Source organism: Rhinolophus ferrumequinum, chromosome 12 (assembly GCF_004115265.2).
Source record: "Rhinolophus ferrumequinum isolate MPI-CBG mRhiFer1 chromosome 12, mRhiFer1_v1.p, whole genome shotgun sequence".
In the NCBI taxonomy this organism is placed as follows: Eukaryota; Metazoa; Chordata; class Mammalia; order Chiroptera; family Rhinolophidae; genus Rhinolophus; species Rhinolophus ferrumequinum.
This window is the reverse complement of record NC_046295.1, coordinates 20745777-20770859: the sequence shown is the minus strand read 5'-3', so window position 1 is coordinate 20770859 and position 25083 is coordinate 20745777. Positions and strand designations below refer to the sequence as shown.

At 38.0% G+C, this 25083-nt stretch overlaps 1 protein-coding gene across 3 annotated transcripts in view; it reads left to right on the top strand.

The window, feature by feature from the left end:
* The window catches only part of ADAMTSL1 (ADAMTS like 1), an 887009-nt gene that overhangs the window by 553086 nt on the left and 308840 nt on the right, over positions 1-25083 (top strand). For all 3 annotated transcript variants that reach the window (XM_033123965.1, XM_033123964.1, XM_033123966.1), the window contains one exon: positions 5821-5866. In XM_033123965.1, the coding sequence (XP_032979856.1) occupies positions 5821-5866 (46 nt within the window). The remainder of the gene's footprint in view (positions 1-5820; positions 5867-25083) is intronic.

Below are 25083 nucleotides of genomic sequence, written 5' to 3'. Positions count from 1 at the left end.
TGTTATGCATGGACTCCAGTTCACGCCCCTAGGTTTTCAGCATCCAGTTTGACCCATGGACGAGGACAGTGAGCATCTGAGGATTGCTTTACACACAAGGTCCGGAGGTTCATATAACTTCCTTTTTGATGGCGAAGTTGATTGGTATCAAGTGTTGTTTCCTGAAAGAACCTCTCACAATAATGAGTCTGTGGAAAATGAAAAGCAGCCCAACAATACATTTGCACTTGGTTCTCTCAGGTGTTCTCAGAATTTGTTATTCCTCTTGAGGTCTTTGTGAAAAGCTCCAGAAATGTAGAAGTGTTTTTACATCCTCCTGCTAGATAGCTCCAGTGAGTATTGAATTGCTTACTTGAAGTGAGGGAGGAAAAGAGTACTCCAACACTACATGAAATTCTGGCTATGGCTGTGCTTGTCTTTCTTATCCATGGTCATTTGGACCCACATTCTAAAGGACTCACAGTCTTTCGGGCTTAAATTGCTGACATGGTTTTACGTCTGTTCTCTTATGAAGAGCTCATAGTTTCATTTTGGATGACTCAAAAAAGAGAGATATATAAGCAGATAGACTGTCCTATTTTAAAATTCTTTGCCCATGAGTCCATATTTGAAAGGTGGGAGGTATTCAGAAAAATACAGAAACCTGTGCTTACTTCGCTACACTCTTTGCCTTTTGGAAATCAAAGGCAAATCTCATGATCCTAATGCTAGTGCAGTTTTCCTTAAGACCTCTAGAGTTTAAATATACATTAAACAGATTTTCTTAAAACTGTTCACTGACACCAAGGATGTGTCTAGTTTTGTCACCAAAAGGATGTTTGCTTAGACAGGAGATGAGAAGAATTTTAAGGTACAAAATTGATGTAGTTTACCAGACTTTTTTTTATTCCTGATGAAAGATAAATCAAATATGTTGTCCTCTTTTAAGGAGTTAACTTGTATAAGCAGAGAAGGGCAAAGCCAAGAAATTGCTGAAGCCTGAAAAGAATGCTTTTAATTTTCCATGGCAGTTCACTCTTCTCAGGTTGTTAAATTATGATAATTGAAACTAAGATAACATCAGGATTTTAAGTATTGCAAGAGTTTGGATGGCTTATTACACATATGTGTTAATGAGAGACCAGCAAAAAATGTCTCAAGCCTGTACTAATCTCGTTATAGGTGAATTAAAGTCTGAATAATTCAAATAATAACTTATAATGGAGGTGATTTCCGCTTTTGAGAGAAGGAATTAGTCAAAATTAATAAGTGACTGGCTAGCAGTAAAGTTCTGAAATAAATAAAGAACTTTCTGTGCAAATTTAATTTGGAATATATTTTTATTTATATTTTATTCCTTCATTCGTGAACCAGTTTCTGAGTCTTTAACTGGTACAGTACTTAACTCTCTAGACACAGTCCTATAATTTTATTTTAGAATTTGCATTGAGAGGATCCATTCGCTTAAACTCTGTTATCACTGGTCTAGAACTTTCCTCAGAAACCATTTTGAACTGAAATTTCTAATGTTTGTTCCCATTCCCAGAGGCAATTTTTATTTTTTTTAAATGTGAAGAAAACCATTCAGCTGTTTTATATTAATGAACTATTTTTCTAAAAATGAAGAAAAAGAAAATACATTTTAGTGCTTAATTCTCCAATGACGCTTTTGTACCCAAATAAATGCCTTGGATGAAGAAATTCACACTTGGCAAGAATTAAAATCCTTGCGGTAAAAGAGTCTCTTCATTACTTAACTAAAATTTATATTCAGGTTTAATAAATTTGAACTTTTAAAAAATACAAACTTCTCTGCCCTGAAGTTCTTTCACATTACGTTTGACTGACGAGCGTGGTTCTCTTGGAGGTGTTCCAAATGTACAGTGTGTCTAGGTATCCTTTACTTACTAGAAGTGGATTTACCGGAATTGAGAAGCAGCTGATATATTGATGTAGTACTAATACAGCACAGTTAACCCCCAGGCCGACTCCCTGCTCAGCTTCCCAGATTTAATCTAGTGTTAGTATTTTACACATTTTAGGCATATCTTGTTCCCTTGTTTTTATTATTGTTTTATATGCTTTGGAGTTAGACAAACCTGTGTTGCAATCCCTAGTTCTCCCTTTTCTGTGTATATGGCATTAAGCCTCCTAATCTTTCTCAGCCTGTTTTCTCATGTGTTAAGTGGGAATAAGAATACTTTCCAGAGTTGCTGGAAGATTAGCAGTAATGTACACAAATACTTAACACTGGGCCAGATACCTACAGCGGGTACACAATACACAGGAGCGGCTAGTATTACTATTTTTCTCCACAATTTGATGTCTTTCAATAATGAGAATCTTTCCAAATTCAAGCATACCATATTTCAGTCAATTAAACTAAATAAGTTCTCACTAAGTAAGTAATACAATATAGTAAATAATTCAGGGGCAGAATTAAGTTATTTGCAAATTAATATTAAAGTTCTGAAATAAATAAAGAACTTTCTGTACTAATTTAATTTGGAATATATTTTTATTTTTATGTCAGACTATTATAGGATACTCTTTGGAAACTGCAGTGTTTCTCTTTCCTCATTTTTTTTTTTTTTGGTGTTGTTTCATTTTTGCTTAATAAGAAGCATTTAAATCAATCTTTTACATTATATGCTTATATCTCCTATTATCGAAGGTGCTTTTAAGACATGTGTAGGTATTTATAATTTAAAATATCTGGGGAAAGGCTCCTTTAAAGTATTAATGTAGGTATTTTTCTGCCTTTTTGGTTTTGGGGGTTTTATTTATTTTTAGTAAACAATATCTCTGTAATAACCCCTTGGCACGTGGACAGAGCTTTTGTAAATTACCTCAGTTGATTATAATTTTATGCACTGCCACTCCAATATCTACTGGACAGATGAAAAAGCTAAAACCCTGAGAGGACAACAGGCATGTGCAAGAAGAGCAAAGTCTATTACCCAGAACTTCAAACTCCTAATTCGTATTTGTTTCCATTATTCCTTTCAGGGAGATATGGTTAGGAAAAGAAAAGGAGATGAAAAACAGGTTTTTAAGATCGTAATGATTTACACCATAGTTCACTTTTTTAAAAGCAAGAAGTCATCATTGTATTCTTGTTTTAAAACCTTCATTGGGGTTCCCTTTGGTTATTGCCAAGTTCAAATTTAGAGGGTATTTATCTCATCTCCTGCAATTTCCCACATAAACCCAAAATTCCAACAAAACAAAACTGATTGAAACTTTGCACATGTACCATATTTTTTTATACCTCTGTGTCTCTGCCTACAGTTTCTTCTCCTCATATTCTGAACCCCCGTTCAATATCTATTATATTTTTGCACCTATTATGCACTTAATTTATCAAATGTCTACACAATGCTATGTTTTAGGCACTGTTGGACATGCCTCATAAATATTAACTCAGTTAATCCCCATCATAATCCCAGAAGATACGTAATAATAGCCCATTTTACAGATGAAAAAACTGACATATAAAAACTGAGGACTAAAGACAGGATTCCAGAAAGAGGATTCTGGTTTCAAAGTGGGTGCTCTTAACCATTACACTATGTCACACATGCACTTGGATTTTCAAAATCAAAAAACATACCACATTCTGCCAACACTGATGTCTAAATGGCATGCTACCAAAGACCTCTGGGTTGTATAATTCATTACCTTGTAAATGTGCCATCTACTGGAGCCTTAGCTCTCATCTTTTTAGACTCAGAAACCTGATATTTTTCAGCAATCACACCAAAAACAGATCTTTGTCTTGGAGGTAGACTCACAATGATTTGGCCCATGAGATTAATGTTTTCAAACAAGAATGCCAGTTTATTAACTCACAACTAAAAATAGACTGTCTGTCACATGGACCAGAATACCCATGTCAGCCTGACCAGCACATTCTGTCTCTTAGCAGTCATAAAAGAACAGATCAGCCTTGGCAAGTTGTCTGGTCAACATGGCATCGTAACAACAGGTATTGCTGGGATGGGTAGAATATTCACCGGCATCAGTCAGGTCAGCACGAGGCATCTGCATCGTGACAGCAACAGTCTTGCCCATGGAACCTGGAGGACTTGAAGTTTATTGGCCTGGGACATCGCTGGGCTGGGCACTGGCAGCCACGTATCTATCATTCTCCTCTTTCTATGAATCTAATGCCTGACTAGTCCTTTCTTCCCTTTGCCACATTTTATTGTTAATGCATATTCTTTTTGATAACATTCTCAAGACCTAACACAAATGCTATCTAGCATTTCTTATTCTGAATTATGATTGTATGAGTGATTTTCTTACTAGTGAAAACCAAGTCGTATTCATTTTTCTTTGTATTCCAAGAAGGAAATGCATTACCCAGCACATAATAGGAGCTCAGTGGATGTTAGTGGAACAAACAAGTGAATTAGGAGGCAGTAAAGCATCCTGGTTATGAGTAAGCGCTCCAAAGCCAGATGGCCTGGTTTCAAATCTCAGCTCCATTACTTAATAGTTGTGTGATGTGGGGAAGTTTCTTAACTTACCTAAGCTTCAGTTTTCTCATTTGTAAAATGGATATAATGATAGTACCCTGTGACCCAGGGTTCTTGAAAAGATAAATAAATACATATAATAACTTAGAAATGTACCTGGAATTCCATAACTAGTAGTTATTAGTATAATCATTCTCTCAGGATTTATTATATTTTTACTTTATAAAAAAGTGTGACTTATTTTGAAAGAGCATAGTACTGCTGTTCTTGTTTTAAGTGTCATCACTGAACGTTTAATCAAAAATTGATTGTTTTTTTTCACAAGAGTTTAGTAAAATGGAAACTCCCATGTATTGCTGGTGGGAGTATGTAATGGTACAACCTTTATGGAATGAATGCAATTTGGGAATTTTATCAAGAGCTTATAAAATTCCATTCCCTTTAGTCCAGTAATTCTCTCTCTAGAAATTTATCTGTCCTGAAGACATAGTCAGAAATCTGGATGAAGCATATGCACAGATATTGTTCATTGCACTCTATCAAACCTGAAATTGGAGATTATTTAAATGATAAGTAATGGAAGAATGATTGTACAAATGGAAGAATGATTATATCTTTTCATGGAATATTATGTAGCTCTCAAAATGATGTCTTCAAAGTTATTTAATAGTGTGGGAAAATAACTCCAAAAAAATAAGTGGAAAAAAACAAGCCACAAAATTGTATAAGTGATTTGATTTCCTCCATACTAGAAAGAAATCAATAAGTCAAAATAACAGTGATTATCTTAGGTGAGGAAACTAAGAGGGATATTTTTTTCCTTTTAGGTAACCTTTCCTAAAGCCTCTACAATGAGCATGTATTTTAGAAATAAAAATAATTCTTTAAGAATGATTAATTTTTACATCCTTAGATGTGCAATTTTATAAGACATGTTGAATATTAAGTCCAATTTTTCTCATAGTCAAGCTTTAAGTTTTTTCAGTGAAATAGCTCTTCAGTTTTATACCAGAAATAAGTAAGAAGACAGAATTTATTTAATATTAATGTTTTTCAGAAAACGTGGCATTAATATTTATTTGATTAAATAAGAACTAACTGCAAGTACTTATTTTGACAACTTTTGAAGCAAAAAGTTTCAACCTTCATGGAGAAAGCAGTTTACATGTACAATTTCTTTAAATCTGCACAATTTAGTATTTGATAGTAACTCCTCTAAAGAACATACACAGAAGAAAAGAAAGACTCTTATATGAGTATTAAGAGAGAATTCTTTTTCTAAGAAAATAGTTCGAATACTGAGCCTTGCATAGGTAATAATGAGGTGTGTTTTGTTTTGTTTTGTTTTTTTGTCATCTAGGAGCTGTGAGGGAAGAAATATTCGATACAGAACATGCAGTAATGTGGTAAGTATTGAGGTTCTGTGATTGTGATTATGTATTTTTTAAAGCAATGAATAATGCTAAGCAGTTTTATGTATCCTGAGCAGAAATCAATCAACTCTCATTTCACTAAGAGTGATTTGACTCACTATCCAAATTATGCAGCATTGAAAAATAAGTATTTTTAATGTTCCTCAATATAAACTTATACAAATTTAACCAGATGGAAACTAACTTGACTATTTCAAAACAAGGACTGTGTGTATTTCCTCTCTGCTTTCTGACTTTTTATATTTCAGTCTCTTAAGAACAAGTAAAAGAAATGACAAAAGAGAAATCACTTGGGGTATTATGAAATAAGTGTTAGTTACTCAAACTCAGATTCATTCATTCATTCGACATATATGATTCAATGCCAACTATGTGTGAGGCACTACAGTAGTACAAGGATAAACAACATGTGGTCACTGTCTTAAGACATCTGTGATATAGTAAGAAATGTAAAGAGAAAAGACAGATGTGCATATAGCCACATTCTCGGTCAAAATATGACAACTGCTGTAAGAAAAGGATGGAGTTCTTTGTGGATTAAACACAGAGAAATCTGAAGGGTCTTCAAGGAAAAGGTGATTTGAGGTCGGGCGAAGAGGTCTGGGAGGGCTGTGAGTGGCCTAGATTGGGTGGAAGGGGGTGACAGCCATTCCAAGTGGAGGAGACGTACTGGGCAACTTTGGAGGCAGAAACGTGTAAGGTGTGTTCTGAACACTAATTTTGGTAGGATTGTGCTTATCAATATGGAGAAGAATTGAAAAATATTTTGAGGTTACACCATGAGCAGATTTGAATGTTATGCTTCCAAATTTATATTTGTTCAGTGCATAAAGAGGGGTCACTAGAGGTTTTTGAGTGAGAGTATGATATTATAGTTTCACTTCAGTCGTGATATGAGGGATGCACTGGGACAGGAAATAAATGGGGAGCAAGCAGTAATAGGAGTTTGTTTAACCAGGAGGGACTAGATAAAAGAGAGATGAAAAGTTCACTCAGCAAGACTGAAGCAATTAAAACCCGAGTGATGAGTTGAACTGAGAATAAAGAAAACAGGTGTGTGCATATTTGAGCTCATGCTCTTGCTGATCCTTCTGTTAGAGAAGCTCTTTCTTTCGCATAATGCGTGATGGGCATTTTCTTTATTCCAGTCTCAGCTCAAATGCCACCTCCTCAGGTAGGGTTCCTTGACCATTTTATCTAACGGAATTGTCCCGCTGCCCAAACCCATCCCTCACAAATAGTCTGTCAATCACCTTTTACTTCCTTTATAGCACTTACCTCAACCCAAATTTATCTTATTTAATTACTTGTTTGTTTCCTGTTTTCCCACCACTCTAGAATGTAAATTCCATGAGGAGAGGAGCCTCATTCAGCTTGTCCACTCCTGTATCCCCAAGGCTAAGCACTGTTGACTTACATAAAGTAAGTTAACATATAGTGGATATTTGCCAAATGCTAAATGAGTATCCAGGCTGCTTGGAAGAATGGCAAATGTCATTATCAAAAATAAGAAAGCTGGGAGGAGGTTTGGGAGAAGAAAATAATAAATTTTATTTAGGGACACCACTGAATTGGACACGCAGGCTGATCTTGTAGGTGGTATATTCAACTAGGCAATGGGGGTTTGATCTAAGGAAAGAGATCGAAGCTCAAGCCCTGAAAACACAAAGTAAGCAATATAGAATTTGAAGATTTGGTTTGTTCAATGGAGTGTATAACTTGATGAGAGAAGGAATCCTCAGAACTTTGGTGAATATCTGTTTACGGAGAGAAAGAGAACATAGTGCCAGGTAAGCCCTCAGAGACACCACGAGACAAGTAGAAGGAGAAATAAAAGAGAATTCCTGAAGACATTCAGTAGGATAAATGTTGCCAAGAGGTTAAAGTATGAAAAAAGGCCAATGGGGGAATAGTTTCTATAGTGCATTAGGAATGAAATTAAGATCACAGGGGGGAAAGAAATATATTCATGAGGAAATGGAGTCGATGGGTATAAGCTATTTCTATAAGGTGTTAACAGAGATATCTCATTATTTGTGGAGTCATGGAAGGGTGGTGGGTTCTTTGTTTACAATGAGAGACAGGTGAGAGATGAGTGATCTACAGAGTGACCATATGTTGAGGTGAGAGTAGATATACTTGATGCCACAGGTCCCAAAGGAGATAGTGGGTGATAATAAGAACAGGAATCTTGAAAAAGAAGAAGGACATGTACTTCATTCTTAGAAAACAGATACAAATTAAGAAACATAAGATGAGGGTATAGAAAGATTTCTAAAAAAGAGAAAAGTGGAGACTGCTCACGAAGAACTGTCTCAAGCTTCTCTGCAGAGGTTTCAAAGTCTTCTGCTGAAAGTGATGGAGGTGATTCAACCTTGGGAAAGTGAGCATAAGGCCTAGAATAGCCACTGAGGAAATTGAGTGGAAGCCAGCAAAGCAAAATAGAAGAGTCATTGGGCAGTAAAGAGGGCTCAGCAAGGTTAAAGCCTGATCTGACAGGGAGCATGGTCAACAGGGTGTTAGGACTCTGTCCTGCACTGAAGCATTAATAGAGAATACGGACATAGGAAGTGAAAATGGATATTGGAAGTGACCCACGATCAGAAGATAGATGAGATGAGAGACTAAAATGAATGAAAAGTGTATATTTTTAAATGCCTGACCAGGGAGAGTATAAAGAGGGAGAATTCATGATTATTGAGAATAATAGTAATTTTTCAATGGAAAATTTTGCCTAGTTCATTTCTCTCTTTCCATTTAGGACAGTAGGTGCCAGGTAACATGGTATCTTTGTCCACCACACACACACACACACACACACAACCACACACCCTCACTGAACTATGGACTGATTAAAAGAATCAAAGAGCTATAAAGTTTTTGTTTTGTTTTGTTAAATGGTATTGACTTATGTGTTTTAGAAATGTTATGAAAAAAAATTTTCATGGAACTATACGTTAGCTCATTGATTTTCTTTATTATCTCTTTTATTGTAGTGATATCTCATACATCAGTTTAAAAAAAGAAACACCATAATGTTATTAAAGAATCTCCTTACCTTCTACTCCTTTTTTTTCTAGCTTTTAGAATAGTGGAAAGGGTCCAAACTCACCTAAGTAGATGAATGCCTAAAGCATCTTGAGCAGATGTTTACCTACGCTTTCCTTAAAGCCCTTCAGAAACAGCCCACAATTTCCTTGCTATCATTATAAGTATTTCCATGGATATATGCAGACTATGACTCTGACCTAATGTGACTTAAAACCTGTAGCATTACTTGAGCCAACTCTTTATAGCTTCTAGAATCAAACTGACACTGACTATTTTATGAGAACCAAGAGTCTTCAAATAATTTGAAGCTTTTTTTTTTTTCTTCTTTCTGGCTTTTGGCCATGACAGAAGCAACATTGCCAAAAAAACAAATTAAAAATCTTGTAAGAAAGGATCTTTTCATAATCACATTCCACTTTTTCAAACTAAGAAGTTCAGTTAAATATTCCCTTTTTAGATACTCCTTTCAGAATAATTGGAGGGTTTCTTGTTAGCTAAATTTCATGGGTCACTCCTTACTCCCTGGCCAGCTTCCTAGGGCTCTTCTGAACCACTTCCGTTACAGAGATTCACACTTGTTTTATTTTTCTTAGAGCTACTACATTGTTGCAATATTTCTTTGGGTTCTTGTTCCCCAAGGCCAAGGAGGAGAAAACGTCTCCTCAGTTTCCCAAATTTTCTGGCTTCCCCTGAAATTAGTTCATGTACTTTTAAAGTTTTATTGTTAATTACTCTACAGACAGTGCATTAATATGAGAAAGTTAACGTTCCCGTAATGTTTGCATAGTTCTTATAGCAGGACACCTTCTTATACTATTTCTAGCTGGTCCAAGTAGACTGTTTTTCTTCTGAAGGACATAGTTCATCCAACTTTTCCCATTTCACAGTCCCTGCTTTTTTCCTAGGAAAATTGCAAGGCTCTCTCTCTCTCTGGAAGGAAAGACTAAGCATACTTTTGGGAGAAACAGTAGGTGTGAACTAGCAAACCAATTAAGTGAGTTATTTAGGTCTCAGAGATCTTCCCTGGGGCCCATCAAAAATTTCTTATTAGGTTACAACTTCATGTATATTCAAATTGAATCTCTAATCTGTACCCCTTGATTTCTTTGATTTTTTTATTCAATTACAGTTGACGTACAATATTATATTAGTTTCAAGGGTACACAGAGTGATTAGACATTTATATAACTTATGAAGTGATCACCCTAATAAATCCAGTACCCATGTGACACCATACATAGTTATTACAGTAATAGGGACTATATTCCCTATGCTATACTTTATATCCCATGACTATTTTGTAACTACTAATTTGTACTGCTTAATCCCTTCCCCTTTTTTACCCACGCCCTCTAACCCCCCTCAGATCTGGCAGCCATCAAAATATTCTCTGTATATATGAGTCTGTTTCTGTTTTGTTTCTTTGTTTATTTTGTCTTTAGATTCCACATATAAGTGAAATCATATGGCATTTGTCTTTTCTTGGCTGAGTTACTCCACTCAACATAGTACCCTCTGGGTCAATCCATGTTGTTGCAGATGACAAGATTCCATTCCTTTTTATGGCTAAATAATATGCCATTGTGTGTGTGTGTGTGTGTGTGTGTGTATGTATGTATGTGTATATATATATATATATATATATATATATATATATATATATATATCACCTTGTCTTTATCCATTCATCCATTGATGGACACCCAAGTTGCCTCTATATCTTGGCTATTGTAAACAAATGCTTCAATGAACATATGGATACATATGTCCCTTCAAAGTAGTGTTTGGGGATTCTTCAGATAAATACCCAGAAGGGGGATTACTGGGTCCTTCTTTATCTCTTGTCGTAACCTATGTTTTAAAGTCTATTTTGTCCAGAATAAGTATTGCTACCCCAGCCTTTTTTTTTAAATTTCTATTTTCATGAAATATCTTTTCCTATCCCTTTACTTTTAGTCTGTGTTTCTTTCAACATGAAATGTAATTATAGCCTAATTTGTGCCGTGCCTATGAACAACATGTACACAGCCATACTAACGCAAACACTGCAATTTGATTTAATTAAATTTTGTCACATAACTGTGTTGGAAATATATAGAGAGATATAAAGGGAGATATATAATAGTTCATAGTAGGAATAGACAAAATCTAAAATGAAAAATAAAAAAATAGCAGTATAAGGATGTTATTTTAGAAATATGGAGATAAATATGAAAAACAGCTAGAAGACTTGAAACTTACCTCTAGGAAATGAGACAGGATTGGGGAAGGAGGAGGCACAGATTGCTATTTTTCATCATAAATTTTTCATTTCAATTTTTTAAATTGTTGTTACTTCGTTAATTAAAACTACTTTTAAAACTCAAAAGCAAAAGGCTTGAAATAAAAAAGCCCGATTGCCCTCTACTACAATAAAGAAGTGACTGCCCTGCCCTATTCCATGTAAAAACAGATTTTAAAGAACATCAGAAATCCTCAAGTAGATAATCAATGAAATTAGTATTCTAAATATTTTCTTTCAAACTGTTTTCGTCCAAATTAAAATCAGATCTCCTATTTCTGGCTTTATTTTTAACCTTAGCTACTCTACTACCTGAAAAATCATATCTTCTTAATAATACCTTCACTTTGAATGAACAAGTAATACACATGGAGAAAACAGCCCCAGAACCAAGAAATAAGAGCCAATGGCAGCCTAACTCCAATGAATAAGAACAACTCAAAGGGACTACATGAAATGAGCCAACCTACAGGCAACCAATGTGAGAAAGCATAGTGGGGACAAGCCTCTTGTTAGCAGCTTATATAGGGTTTTGTTTTCTTATACATTCAGCTACCCTATTTTTTTTGATTGGAGCATTTACTCCATTTACATTTAAAATAATTGTTGATAGATGTGTAGTTACTGCCATTTTATTATTCATGTGTTTGATATCTTTTCTTCTTTTCCTTTAAGAAGTCACTCTAACATTTCTTGTAATACTGGTTTGGTATTGGGAAGCTCTTTATCTGTCCTTCAATTCTAAATGATAGCTTTGCTGGGTGGAGTAATCTTGGTTGTAGGTCCTTGTTTCCATTACTTTGAATATTTCATGCTAATCCCTTCTGGCCTGAAAAGTTGTGTTTTTGTTTTTGTTTTTGTTTTTTTAATTAAAGTTTATTGGGGTGACAATGGTTAGTAAAGTTACATAGGTTTCAAGTGTACAATTCTATAATACATCATCTATATATCACATTGTGTGTTCACCACCCAGAGTCAGTTCTCCTTCCATCACCATATATTTGATCCCATTTACCCTCATCTGCCACCCCCCACCCCTTACCCTCTGGTAACCACTAAACTGTTGTCTATGGCCTGCAAAGCTTCTGTTGAGAAATTAGCTAACAGTCATATGGGAGCTCCCTTGTAGGAAACGAACTACTTTTCTCTTGCTGCTTTCAAGTTTCTCTCTTTATCTTTTATCTTTGGCATTTTAATTATGATGTGTCTTGGTGTGGGCCTCTTTGGGTTCAACTCTCTATGCTTCCGAGACTTGTATGTGTATTTCCTTGGCCAGGTTAGGGAAGTTTTCAGTTATTATTTCTTCAAGTAGGTTTTCAATTCCTTGCTCTTTCTCTTCTCATTCTAGTATGCCAATGATGCGAATGTTGGTATGCTTGATGTTGTCCCAAAGGTCCCTTAAATTATCCTCAGGTTTTTGGATTCTTTTTTCTTTGCACTATTGTGATTGGGTGTTTTGTGCTACCTTGTCTTCTGAATCACTGATTTGATCCTCTGCTTTGTCCAATCTGCTGTTGGTTTTTGACCAGTGTATTTTTTATTTCAGTTGTATTTTTCATTTCTGACTGGTTATTTTTTATGGTTTCCATCTCCATTTTTATGCTTCCTATCTCTTTGTCAAAGTTCTCCCTGAGATCATTGAGCATCCTTATAACCAGTGTTTGGAACTCTCTGTCTCATAGGTTGCTCGTCTCCATTTTGTTTAGTTCTTTTTCTGGACCTTTGTTCTGTTCATTTATTTGGGACATGTTGCTTTGTCTCCCCATTTTGGCTGCCTCCTTGTGTTTGTTTCTATGTATTAGGTAAGACTACTAGGTCTCCTGGTTTTAGTATAGTGGCCATATGTAGTAGGTGTCCTGTGGGGCCCACTGGTTCACTCTCCATGGTCACCTGAGCTGGATGCTCCATGTATTTTTCTTCTGTGTATTGTGTGTGCCTTCCTGTTGTAGTAGAGCCTTAGTTGCTGTTTTCATGTCAATGGGAGGGATTGACCCTCGGTTAGTTGTGAGAACTGGCAGTAAGTCAGTGGAGGCCCTATTGTATAGGGCCTGACCCTATGGAGCAGTATTCTCTTTAGCAGGTTCTGGTGCCTGCCTAGTCTGCCCTTTGGGTGTTTCATCCTCAGTGTTTCATCCTGAATGGTGTTCTGGCTCAGTCTGAAACTGGCCATCTGTTGTGCCGGTCCAGGTCCTCCTGAGAGGGGACCCACCATAGGCCAAGTTCAACTGCAGATTGTGCCTTGCCTGGGGTCACCTGGCATGAGCAATCCTCACATGGCAGCCATCCACACTAGGCTTGGAGATGCCTTGAGAGGCCAAGCTGCAAACAGAAGCTGGCTGACACTAGTGCTGAGCTCAGGGCTGCTTAGCAATTGGTACAGGGCACATCGAGGCCAGATGCTTCCTGTTTGGGTTTTGTGAACCTTTGAGAGATTTTAGGAAAGTCTGCATCATGAGCCAAGATGGGCTGTTTGTATGGAAAAACCACTAGAAGTGGCTTGAATGGGTCCACAAGTTTGATGGGGCAGGTTTTCAAGGAATCACCAGAAAGCGGTGAACAGTGTTCGCCATGCTGATGGAGACTCAGATATGGTCGCCAACTGCATCTGTGCGTGGAGAGGGTTGAGAGCTCAACAAAGATAATGGATTCTTCCAGCAATTCTCTCTGGAAGAAAGCTGCCCTTCCAGCCTTTGTCGTACAGCCAGACAATTTAGTTCCTCCTGTTATGTCCCTGCCACCTTATGAGCTGCTGCCGCAGTGCTGGAGCTCCATAAGTGAGGAATTCTGTGAACAGGCCCTTTAAGAGTAATGCCTGGAACTCCAGCTGCCCTCTTCTCATTCAGCCACACTCTCCACTGGTTTTCACAGCCAGGAGTTGTGGGGACTTCTCTTCCCAGGACTGGAATCCTGGGCTGGGGAGCCTGGCATGGGGCTGGGACTCTTTACTCCTCCAGGGACCTCTGCTATTGAGATATCCTTCCCAATTTTTAACCACCACATGAGGTGTGGGACCAGTCCATTCTACATCTCTGGCCCTTTTACCAATCTCGAGGTGACTTCTTCTGTATATCCTTAGTTGTAGGACTTCTGTTCAGCTAGACTTCAGGGTATTCTCAATGATGGTTATTGTTTAGTTTATTTGTAAATTTGATGTGGTCCTAAGTGGAGGAAAGCATAGCACTTACCTACTTTGCCATCTTGACCAGAAATATGAACCCCTTGATTTTAAGTAGGCATTTTCAATTGACTTCCAAAGTATTTAGACTATTGCTGTGGCTCATAAACTGTTTTTTGTGGGGGTTTTTTTTGTCACTATCCTTAATCTTCATAAGATTTGAGATTTATGAGACAGTGACCACAGTTGGCAACATAATAGGCTAAGGTGCTTGTGAGAGTGGATGGTGCTTTTCAATTCTTTATTAAGATTTTATTGCTCCACTGCAATTCTTTAAAAAAAAAAAAACAACTATAAGATTACATTTGGGAAGCCACATTTTCATATCTCTTTAGAACTCCTAGGGAGGTGAGTGAACAAGGAGTTTCTGTCTTCTAAGGCATGGTTGATACAACTAAAAATGTTGTTAGTGCATGAAAACAAAACATCACCCATTAACTCCAAAAATAAGTAAGCACATGAATTGTTCTCGGTGCTGGGAAACATTGGTGAAGAAGACTAAGACCTAGTTTCCTGAAGCTTTCATTCTAATGTAGGAAATCAGATTACAAAATCATGTAAACAAATTATTTAAAAGAAAAAAATATCGGGTAATGATCAGTGCTCTGCAGAGAGTTATGTGATTGGCGGCCACTTCAAAGATTGAATGGTCAGGGAAGTTCACTTGCAGAATGATATTTGAATGACTAGAAGGAACTAGCTCTGTAACTATCAGAGGCAGAGCAATCCAGATAGAAGGAACAGCTAGTGCAAAGGCTCTGAACTGTGAAGGAATTTGGAGTATTCAAAGAAAAATGAAGTCCAGTATATCTTGAGGATAGTTACAGGGGAAGAGTATTGGAAGATAAGAAAAAAATGTATCTTAATGTAGACAGGAGTTAGATCACGCAGGATATTGTAGAGTGTTACATTTTAAGTATAAAAGAAAACTACTGGAAAACTTTAAGGAGGGGAGAAGAGTGTTAGACTTATTACAAAAGATAGGTTTGATTGCAAGGTCACTCTGGAGATAGATGGCAAAGAAGGGAGTGGAAGCAGGAATGATAGTTTGGAAGCTATTGCAGTAGTTCAGGTGAGCACTGATGGTTTCTTAGATTAGAGTGGCACTGATAGGAAGATTTGAGATATGTTTTAGAAGTAGAATATCTTTTCTTAAACCATCTTGCTTCATTCTCAATTTGATACAATCTACTTTTATGGTTTCCAGCATTATTACTATGGAATGTCTTATGTGCAACGTTCCAACAGGAGACAAATGCAGCAGTTATATGGCCAGAGAGAACAGAATGATCCAGGGCAAGTCCATAATTTTGAGGACCTCAGTTTCTGCACCCAAACAATGACAGTGTTGAACTGAATGATCTCAAAGGTCCCTTCCAGCTCAAAAATTCTTTAATTCTTCAAAAGTATTATGTCTAGGCTGTCCTGGATTTGGATCTGAATGCAGACCAATGAAAATATCTATGATAGTTTAGTGACTGGTAATACTTAGTGAAAAGATTTACAACCAGCTATAGAGTCAGAGTGAGGGAGCCAATGTGGACAGTAGAAGCAAAGTTCCTGTCCTTGCTACAGACCTTGACCATCCATCTTAACCAGTAATTCTCATCATTGAGGTTGTAAAGGTGCATGGCATTCATAGAGTCTTTCAAATGGTCATTAATGGTTGATACAAGGTAAATTCCCATTTGACCCATTTATCCATTTTTCTTTTAGGACCTTTGTACAGCATAAAATCAGAGCACATTTATGCTTTATGTCAAGAGTCAAAGAGTAGCACATGGAAGGGATGAACATTCTATTACAGACCTTCTTTGGTCAGAATTTGGAAAAAAAAACACAAACTACTGGAACAACATTCTGACCAGTGCAATACCCTTGGAGTCTAGATAGATGCTGTAGTAAATAATAGCAACTGCAGGAGGCAGTCAGTGGGCCAGCATGCGGGGCCGTTTTTCCATCCAACAGGTACATCTAAGATAGGAAGGAGGTGAACTTTCACATAATCAAGTCTTTATTCTGGTAGCTGAAAATAAGACATTGTGCTACTTGTCAGAGCCATTCATTTGTTCACTTACTCATTCTCTCATTTAATCTTTCAGTATTTAACCAAAGTTTATTGAGCATTCCATTCTTGCTCCACTTTAGGGATGTTAGGAGCTTCTGCTATGAATAAAAAGAGAGGTACTCATCCTCAGGGAAATCAAAGTGTAGTATAAAAGACAGATACACAACACAAAATTAATTAAAATGTTGTAAAACACTGCCAGTATGAAGGTAAGCACAAAGTACTAAGAGTTCACAAATGGACCATGTCTGATTTTTCTCACCACTGTACACCCAGTGCCTAACACGAAGTTCCTAATACTGTGCTTCTAAAACTGTGTACCAAGAAACAGCAAACTCACAGGGCTTCTGAGGGATATTTTAAATATTCATGGGAAACATAAAAATACTTGCATCTGTTGGACACTTGCAAACTCCTAGATCATGCTGTATTTCTTTCCATGATATCTTTATAAAGTTGGGTTTGCTTCGATAAACAGCAAATGTTGTGAGAACATAAGACAGCAAGTGAGGGTGGCATTGTCCAATCTGATTTCAGACTTTAAGAAGTTGTGCAGTGCCCAACAGATTCACACATACCATTAGTAAGTAAACGCTATTTATGAATTCTTTTTAAAAATGTTATTTTTCTTTCAAGTTATATATGTATACACACACACACACACACACACACACACACACAGTTTGTTGAGGTTTTTTTTTTCAACTTGCTGCTAAGTTGTTAGAGAACAAATACCTATTACGTTATTTGGACCTAACTATGTGATAAATGGAACTGTTAGACCTGGAGATGCCATAAGAAAAATTACCAGGACATTAAAGGGGTTGTGAACAGATGAAGTTTGGTAACCTCTATCACATGGTAACCTCTAAACATTCAACACATATGATGAATGAATGAGTGACATCCTAAATAAGGTAACACTTGATCTAAGCCTTTCAAGGTGATGGAATTTTTTTCTAGGCTACAACGAGAGAGAGTGTTATGAAAAAAATGGAATTCATTCAATAATTTCTACTGTGGCCTTCTACTGTGTTTCCTCCAAAATAAGACCTAGACAGACCATCAGCTCTAATGTGTCTTTTGGAGCACATATTAATATGAGACCTGATCTTATTTTACTATAATATAAAACCGGGTAGTGCTCCCTTCGGCAGCACATATAATAAAACCAGGTCTTTATAATAATAATATAATATAATATAATATAATATAATATAATATAATATAATATATTATAATATAATATAATATAATACCAGGTCTTATATTAATTTTTGTTCCAAAAGACACATTAGAGTTGATGGTCCAGCTAGGTCTCACTTTCGGGGAAACAGAGTATGTACCAGGCACTTTTTCTAAGCACTGGGGTAAAATTGTGACAAAAAAAGAGAAGGTACTCTTCTCATAAAGCTTATATTCTAGTGGTAGAAGGCAAATAAAGAGAAGTATGACAATTTCAGGTAGTGAAAGATTATGAAAGAAATAAAGTAGGGTGATAGGATAGAGGGTGACATGGGTGAGGCTGCTCTATATGGTGTGGTCAGGAAATTCCCTGTGATGTTGGGTCTAATTAGCATGTGTGAAGGGTGAGGCAAGAAGTAGCATGGCTATTTGGGGCCCTAATGGGTCACTTTATGAAGTATGGTATACGGTACATTATGGGAAAAGAGGTATTTATTTGTGTTGACGAGTGTGTATTTAACCCCAAATGTTATTTTGTAAGGGGAATTCTTAGCTTCTCACTAAGGGTGATGCGCATTATTTAGAAGAATAGAAGGCTGACAGAAAGTGGGGCAGCTCTAACCACCCCTTCTGTGTATTTCTCTTCTCCCAGTCTCACAGCCAGTCAATCTCAGACTGAATGTATAAATGGCAATAGAGGGATTACTTAGCTTCAGGTACGAAGTCTCTTGAGTGGGAAAGAAATCCTGAGGGAAAGATGTTGGTTTCTTCGTAAAAATGTTCAGAAACCTCCAGCTACTGCAGGGGGTTTTCTGAGGGCATCCCGGGCATTCCCCAAGGCTGTCTCAGCTCTCTATCAGTGGACCAAAGAAATATGCTTCCTGCCAGATCCATCCATGCTTCCCTCCTATTTACCGATCTAGCTGGAAAAAACATGAATTTTCCTTATACTTTAATTTTCACTGAAAAAGAGAGTGCTCTCATTTTAAAGTCTGGTAGGACGTGTCTATTCCAAGTAACTTTATTAGGATTTCATTTGCACGTTGATATATATTTGTTCATGTAACAAAATCGGGCCCAGGCTCTCCTATCCTTTAGATTCCACAAGCATTTTCATGTTGGCAGCCTCGGAGAGGTCATCAAAACGTATGTGTGAGAAGTCCAGTTAGCATGTGTGAAGGGTGATTTAAAGGACACTCTCTTCATTTTCAATTCTGGACACTGAAGACTAAAAGCAGCATTGTATAGCAGAAAGAACATAGGCTATTCTGAGTCCTGGGCTGCTACTTAGTAAATAAGTGCTTTTAAACACAATTCATTAACCTCTTCCAATCTCAGCTTTCTTACCTATAAAAATACCCATCTTATACATGTACAAGGAATGTTTGTTAATTCAATGTTTATCATAATTTAAAAATTGGAAACAAACGGAGGGGGGCTGGTTAAATAAATCAAGATATGTCCATACCATGGAACACTATACAATCATTAAAAAGAATAAGGGAGACAAGGTCCAAGATCATGGCGTAGGTAAATGTTATGCCTGGTGCCTCCCAGGATCACATCAGAATTACAACTAAATCATAGAACAGTCAACCTCAATAATCATCTGAACACTAGCTGAACCGAATGGCTATACCTAAGGATATAAAGAAGAGACCAAGTAGAAACTGGTAGAAGGGGCCGACACTCAAAATGGGCTGACCCCAAACCCACAGGTAGTGGTTGAAAACTTGGAGGGACACCTCAGTGTCATGCATCCCTCTGGAAACAGAGGGATCCCAGCCCCACATCGGCTCGCAGGCCCAGGGATCCTGTTCTGAGAAGCCCTCACAATATCTGGCAGTGAAAATCAGTGAGGACTCTGTCTGCTCATCGGGGTGAGATGGAAGACAGCTGGAAACCCCAACATCCTCTTAAAGTGCCCACCCAGAGGCTCATTCGATTGCACTCGCCTGGGCTCCAGTGGACAGGCAGCAACTTGAGAGATGCCAGAGACATACATGGAAAGACTGAGCTGTGTGCCTTCAGGACAAGAGCTGAAGAGACAGCTTCCATGGTCCCTGGGTGGAGCCTACCTCAGGTGTAGCCTACAGATGGGTGCCATGTTTTCTACATTGAACCCTCCCCCAAAGGGCCAAATCTGAGACTGCATTGGTCTGGTAAAATCCACACATGTGTACCACCGTGGTGATGCCCTGGATCCCTGCCCCATCCATCTAGTGCTGCATAGCCGGGGTCAGTCTTGGCTCCTGGGTGGCCAGCCCCACCCCACAAGCTGTGGAAGCCTTTTACAGCAGTGGATAGCCTGCAGCAGCCTGAGGAACATTCGGTGGTAAACAGTTTTTCACAATTTGTGCTGTAGCCTTTCTTGGGCACCTCTCAGGGATATGCAGGCCTGAGGTGAGTGGTAGCTGGCTGTGGTGTTCTCAGGGCATTTTGCAAAGTGGTCATATGCCCGGCACTGGCACAAGAACTGAATCTGCATTAACTTTGTATAAACTACCAGCCATGCCTAGTGTGTTGCTGGGGACACTCTTAACACCAGGTCAACCAGCCAGGCCCACACATCTAAGGAGGTTCTTTCAACAGCTGAGCATTATGGGCAGACGGCAGGTGGCAACAGGCCTATGGGGGCCCTAGGTCTTTTGCAAAGCTGCCCTAGGTCCAATATTTACAGCAGCAGTTCTCAGTTCATAGCAAGGCCACTCCCACATGCCTCTAGGTCCAGCACAGGCAGCAGCCAATCACATATAGCTTTGTAGATCCTATCAAGTAGCCCCAGTCAGGTCATAGGAAAGGCTGAAATTGGCCTGCATTAAAGCCCCTCCCAAGTGATACCAGAAACAACACAACCAGAGTCTGGCTTCATAGCACACCAGAGCACTACCCGGTTAGCTGCACAAGCAGCACAGTCAAAGGGTAGTCTCAACAGGCACAAGAGCCCACTCTGGTGAATCCCTCTCTGAGATGTCAGCCCCCACACAACAGCTCATACACTGTGGGCATAGCCAGTCCTCACAGCCTGGGAGTCAGTCCCACATACTGACATGCCAAAAACAATCAAGGTTCAACTACAACAGGAGAATATGCACAACACATACACGGGACACTCCTGAAAACAGGTGATCAGGGAGACTGCACCACTGACCCATACAAGACACATATTACCTAAAGCCACCTGGCAAAGACTAACAGACATAGGCGATCTACCTAATACATAAAAGCCAACTCAGATGGGTATTCAGAATGAAGAAACAAAGAAACATGTCCCAAATAAAAGAACAGGAGAAACCTCCAGATAAAGAACAAAATTAAATAGAGGCAACCAGATAGAATTTAAAACACTGGATATAAGAATGCTTAATGAACCTAGTGAGAACTTCCACAAAGAGGTAGTAAGCATAAAGAAGGACATAGAAACCATAAAGAAGAACCAGTCAGAAATAATGAATACAATAACTGAAAATGAAGAATATACTAGAAGGAATCAATAGCAGATTAGATGGAGCAGAGGATAGAATCAGCAATTTAGAAGACACGGTAGCAGAAAACACCTGATCAGAACACCAAGGAGAAAAAATGTAAATAAAACAAAGATAGTTTAAGGGACCTTTGGGATAACATCAAGCATAACAACATTTGCATTATAAGAGTACAAAAAGGAGAAGAGAGCGAGCAAAGACTTGAACCTATTTGAAGAAATAATGACTGAAAACTTCCCTAACCTGATGAAGGAAATAGACTAATAAACTCAGAAGTGCACAGAGTCCCCCCAAAAATAAACCTAAACAGACCCACACCAAGACACATTAAAATTAAAGTGGCAAAACTTAAAGACAAAGAGAATCATACAAGTAGCCAAAGTCAACTAACTACTTACAAGAGAGCTCCTATAAGATTACTTCTCAATAGAAGTTTTTTAGGACAGAAGAGAGTAGCAGGCAATATTCAAAGTAATGGAATGCAAGGACATACAACCAAGACTACTATATCCAACAAGGCTATCAATTAAAATTGAAGGAGAGATAAAGAGCTTCACAGACAAGAAAAAGCTAAATCTCATTACAACCAAGCCAGTACTATAAGAAATGTTAAGAGAACTTTCTAAAGAAAAAGACGGGGGAAAACAAACACAAAAGAATATCAAAATACAAATAATAAAATTGTAATAACAATGTACCTATCAATAGTTACTTTAAATATAAATGGATTAAATACTCCAATCAAAAGACATAGGGTAGATGAATGGTTAAGAAAACAAGACCCATGCATATGCTATCTACAAGAGACCCACCTCAGATGGAAACACACACATAGACTGAAAGTAAAGGTATGGAAAAAGATACTTCATGCAAATGGGAACAAGAATAAAGCTGGGGTAGCAACACTTATTTTGGACAAAATAGATTTTAAAACAAAGACTAAGAGACAAAGAAGGATATTACAGAATGGTAAATGGATCGATCTAACAAGAGGACATAACCCTAGTAAACATCAATAGACCCAACATAGGAGCACTTAAATATATAAAACAAATATTGACCAAAATACAGGCAGAGGTCAACAGTAACACAATCATAGTAAGGGACTTTAACACCCCACTGACACCGATGGACAGATCTTCCAGACAGAAAATCAATAAGGAAACAGCAGCCTTAAAGGACACACCGGAACAGATAGATTTAATTGATATTTTTAGAGCATTTCACCCCAAAGCAGCAGAATATACATTCTTTTCAAGTGCACATAGAACATTTTCCAAGATAAACCACATGTTAGGCCACAAGACAAGTCTCAATAAACTTAAAATAATGGAAATCATATCAAGAATCTTCCCTGACCATGTACCAGATCAAGTACGAAGAGCTGCAGACATTGATTGGGAAGCATGGGAATGACCTGCATTGCCTGAAGACGGAGATTTCTGAGATGAACCAGAACAGCCGACTCCAGGCTGATATCCAGGCCCTCAACAGCCAGAGGGCTTCCTTGGAGGCCACCATCACTGATGCTGAGCAGCGTGGAGAGCTGGCCCTCAAGGATGCTCAGGCCAAGATTGCTGAGTTGGAGGTTGCTCTGAGAACTGCCAAGCAGGACGTGGCCCGTCAGCAGCACGAGTACCAGGAACTCATGAATATCAAGCTCGCCCTCTAATTGGAGATTGCTACCTACAGGAAACTGCTGGAGGGCAAGGAGAGCTGGCTGGAGTCTGGAATGCAAAATGTAAGTATCCGTACCAAGACCACCAGCAGGTACTCAGGTGGGTGAGCCTGGCCTATGGGAACTTCACAAGCCCTGGCTTCAACTATAGCCTAAACTTCCAGTCCAGCTTCAGCTCTGGCGGGGGCTCTGGCTCCTTCAACCACACCAGCACCAGCTCTCCAAGACCATGGTTGTAAAGAAGATTGACAATCGAGATGGCAAGCTGGTGTCTGAGTCATCTGATGTCCTGCCCAAGTAAAAGGCTAGGTTACTGGGGTCCCTCCTGGCCTCTGACCCTGTGGGAAAGGAGCTGAGCAAGGGAGCATTGGGCACAGGAGATGCCCCGTTCCTCAGCCCACCCTTGGGGGAGGAGTCTACTGCCTGGGGACCACCTCTTACCCATGCCCCCAACTAAAAGCCAAGTCAAGTGTTTTCTCCAAAATAAAATCTCAGCTGGCTCTGCCCACCCTAAAAAAAAAAATGTATATATATATACATATATGTATATACATATATATACACACATATATATATGTGTATATATATATGTATATACACATATGTATATATAAACAACTGAAATGCCGATCACTAGATGATTGGATAAAGAAATTGTGGTATATTTATACAATAGAGTATTACTTGGCCATAAAAAAGAATGAAATCTTTCCATTTGCAACAACATGGATGGACCTAGAGGATATTATGCTAAGTGACATAAGTCAGACAGAGACAGAGAAATACCATATGATCTCACTCATATGTAGAATCTAAAGAATGGAATAAATGAGTAAACAAAACAGAAAAAGACTCATAGACACAGAGAAGAATCTCATGGTTGCTAGATGGGAGGGCAGTAGGGGGATGGGAGAGAAAGATGAAGGGATTAAAAAGTACAGATTGGTAGTCACAAAATAGTCACAGGAATGTGAAATATAGTATGGGGACTACAGTCAATTATATTGTAAGAACTATGGATAGTGTCAGACGGGTACTAGACCTATCGGGTGGATCACTTCATAAATTATATAAATGCCTAACCACTGTGCTGTATACCTGAAACTAATATAAAATAATATTGAATGTTAACTATATTTTTAAAAATATATAGTCGTGGGATGTAAAGTACAACACGGGGAATATGGTCAAAGCTATTGTAATAGTTACGTGCAGTGTCAGAGGGGTGGTAGACTTGAGGGGTTATCACTTTGTGTGGTGTGTAAATGTCTACTCACTGTGTTGTTTTATACACCTAAAACTGATAAAAAAAATAAAAATAATTGAAAATTTTATAAAGAATAAGGGAGATCTATAGGTCTCACCTGTAAAGTTCTTCCAAGACGTATTAAGTGTGAAAAAGAAAACAGGTTGTGGAGTAATATATTTGATATGACCTCAGCTTTTTAAAAATCCCCACACTGAAGTATGACTGGCTGTGTGGCATATCAAGTCTTGAAGGACCCTCATCAAACTGGTCACAGTGATTATATATGCATGCTATGCAGAGAGAGAGATTTTGAGTAATTTAAGAGGGATTTTCTTTTCCTATATCTATGCTTTTGTAATGTTTTAGATTTTTTGCAGTGAACATGTATTCTATTAGTGATATAAATTAAAAAATTACCCCCCAAAAATGAGGTTGGGATAAAATATTTCAAAAGTCATTGAATAATGTTTATTTTTTAAATTGAAAAAAAAAATACCACCTCTTAGGTTTTTTCTGAGGTTTACCTGAAAAAATATATAAAAAGTGCTCCGTCTGGTGCCTGACTCAGTAATGCGGTTGTACCCTCCCTCATTCCCTTCCACCTTTCCCCTTTCTCTGGCAAAGTACTCTTCCCAGGAGAATACACTATTTTTAAAAAGTGAAAATGAGATCACTTTAAATTTTTGAAGGTCAGCCTTAATGGGTGGCATCTTGGGGAACTTCTGATTATTCTGCCAAATAACAGGGTATAGGTATTCTGGGAAAAGAACATTAGATCTCTTTTCTGGTACAACTGCAGGCTCATAATACCCCTTCCTTTGGATGAACTATCGAAAAGCAGACTTTCTATACAATGCCCAGTCCTTAGGCTAAACAGTTAGGTCTCTGGAAGCTATAAAGCTTGACTGTACTTTGGCCAGACAAATACTTGGTCAGAACGCTGTATATTCTCAGAAATACATCCCGAGGGACCAATCAATATCCCCCATAACGAGTCTAACTTACCACAAAGCTAGAC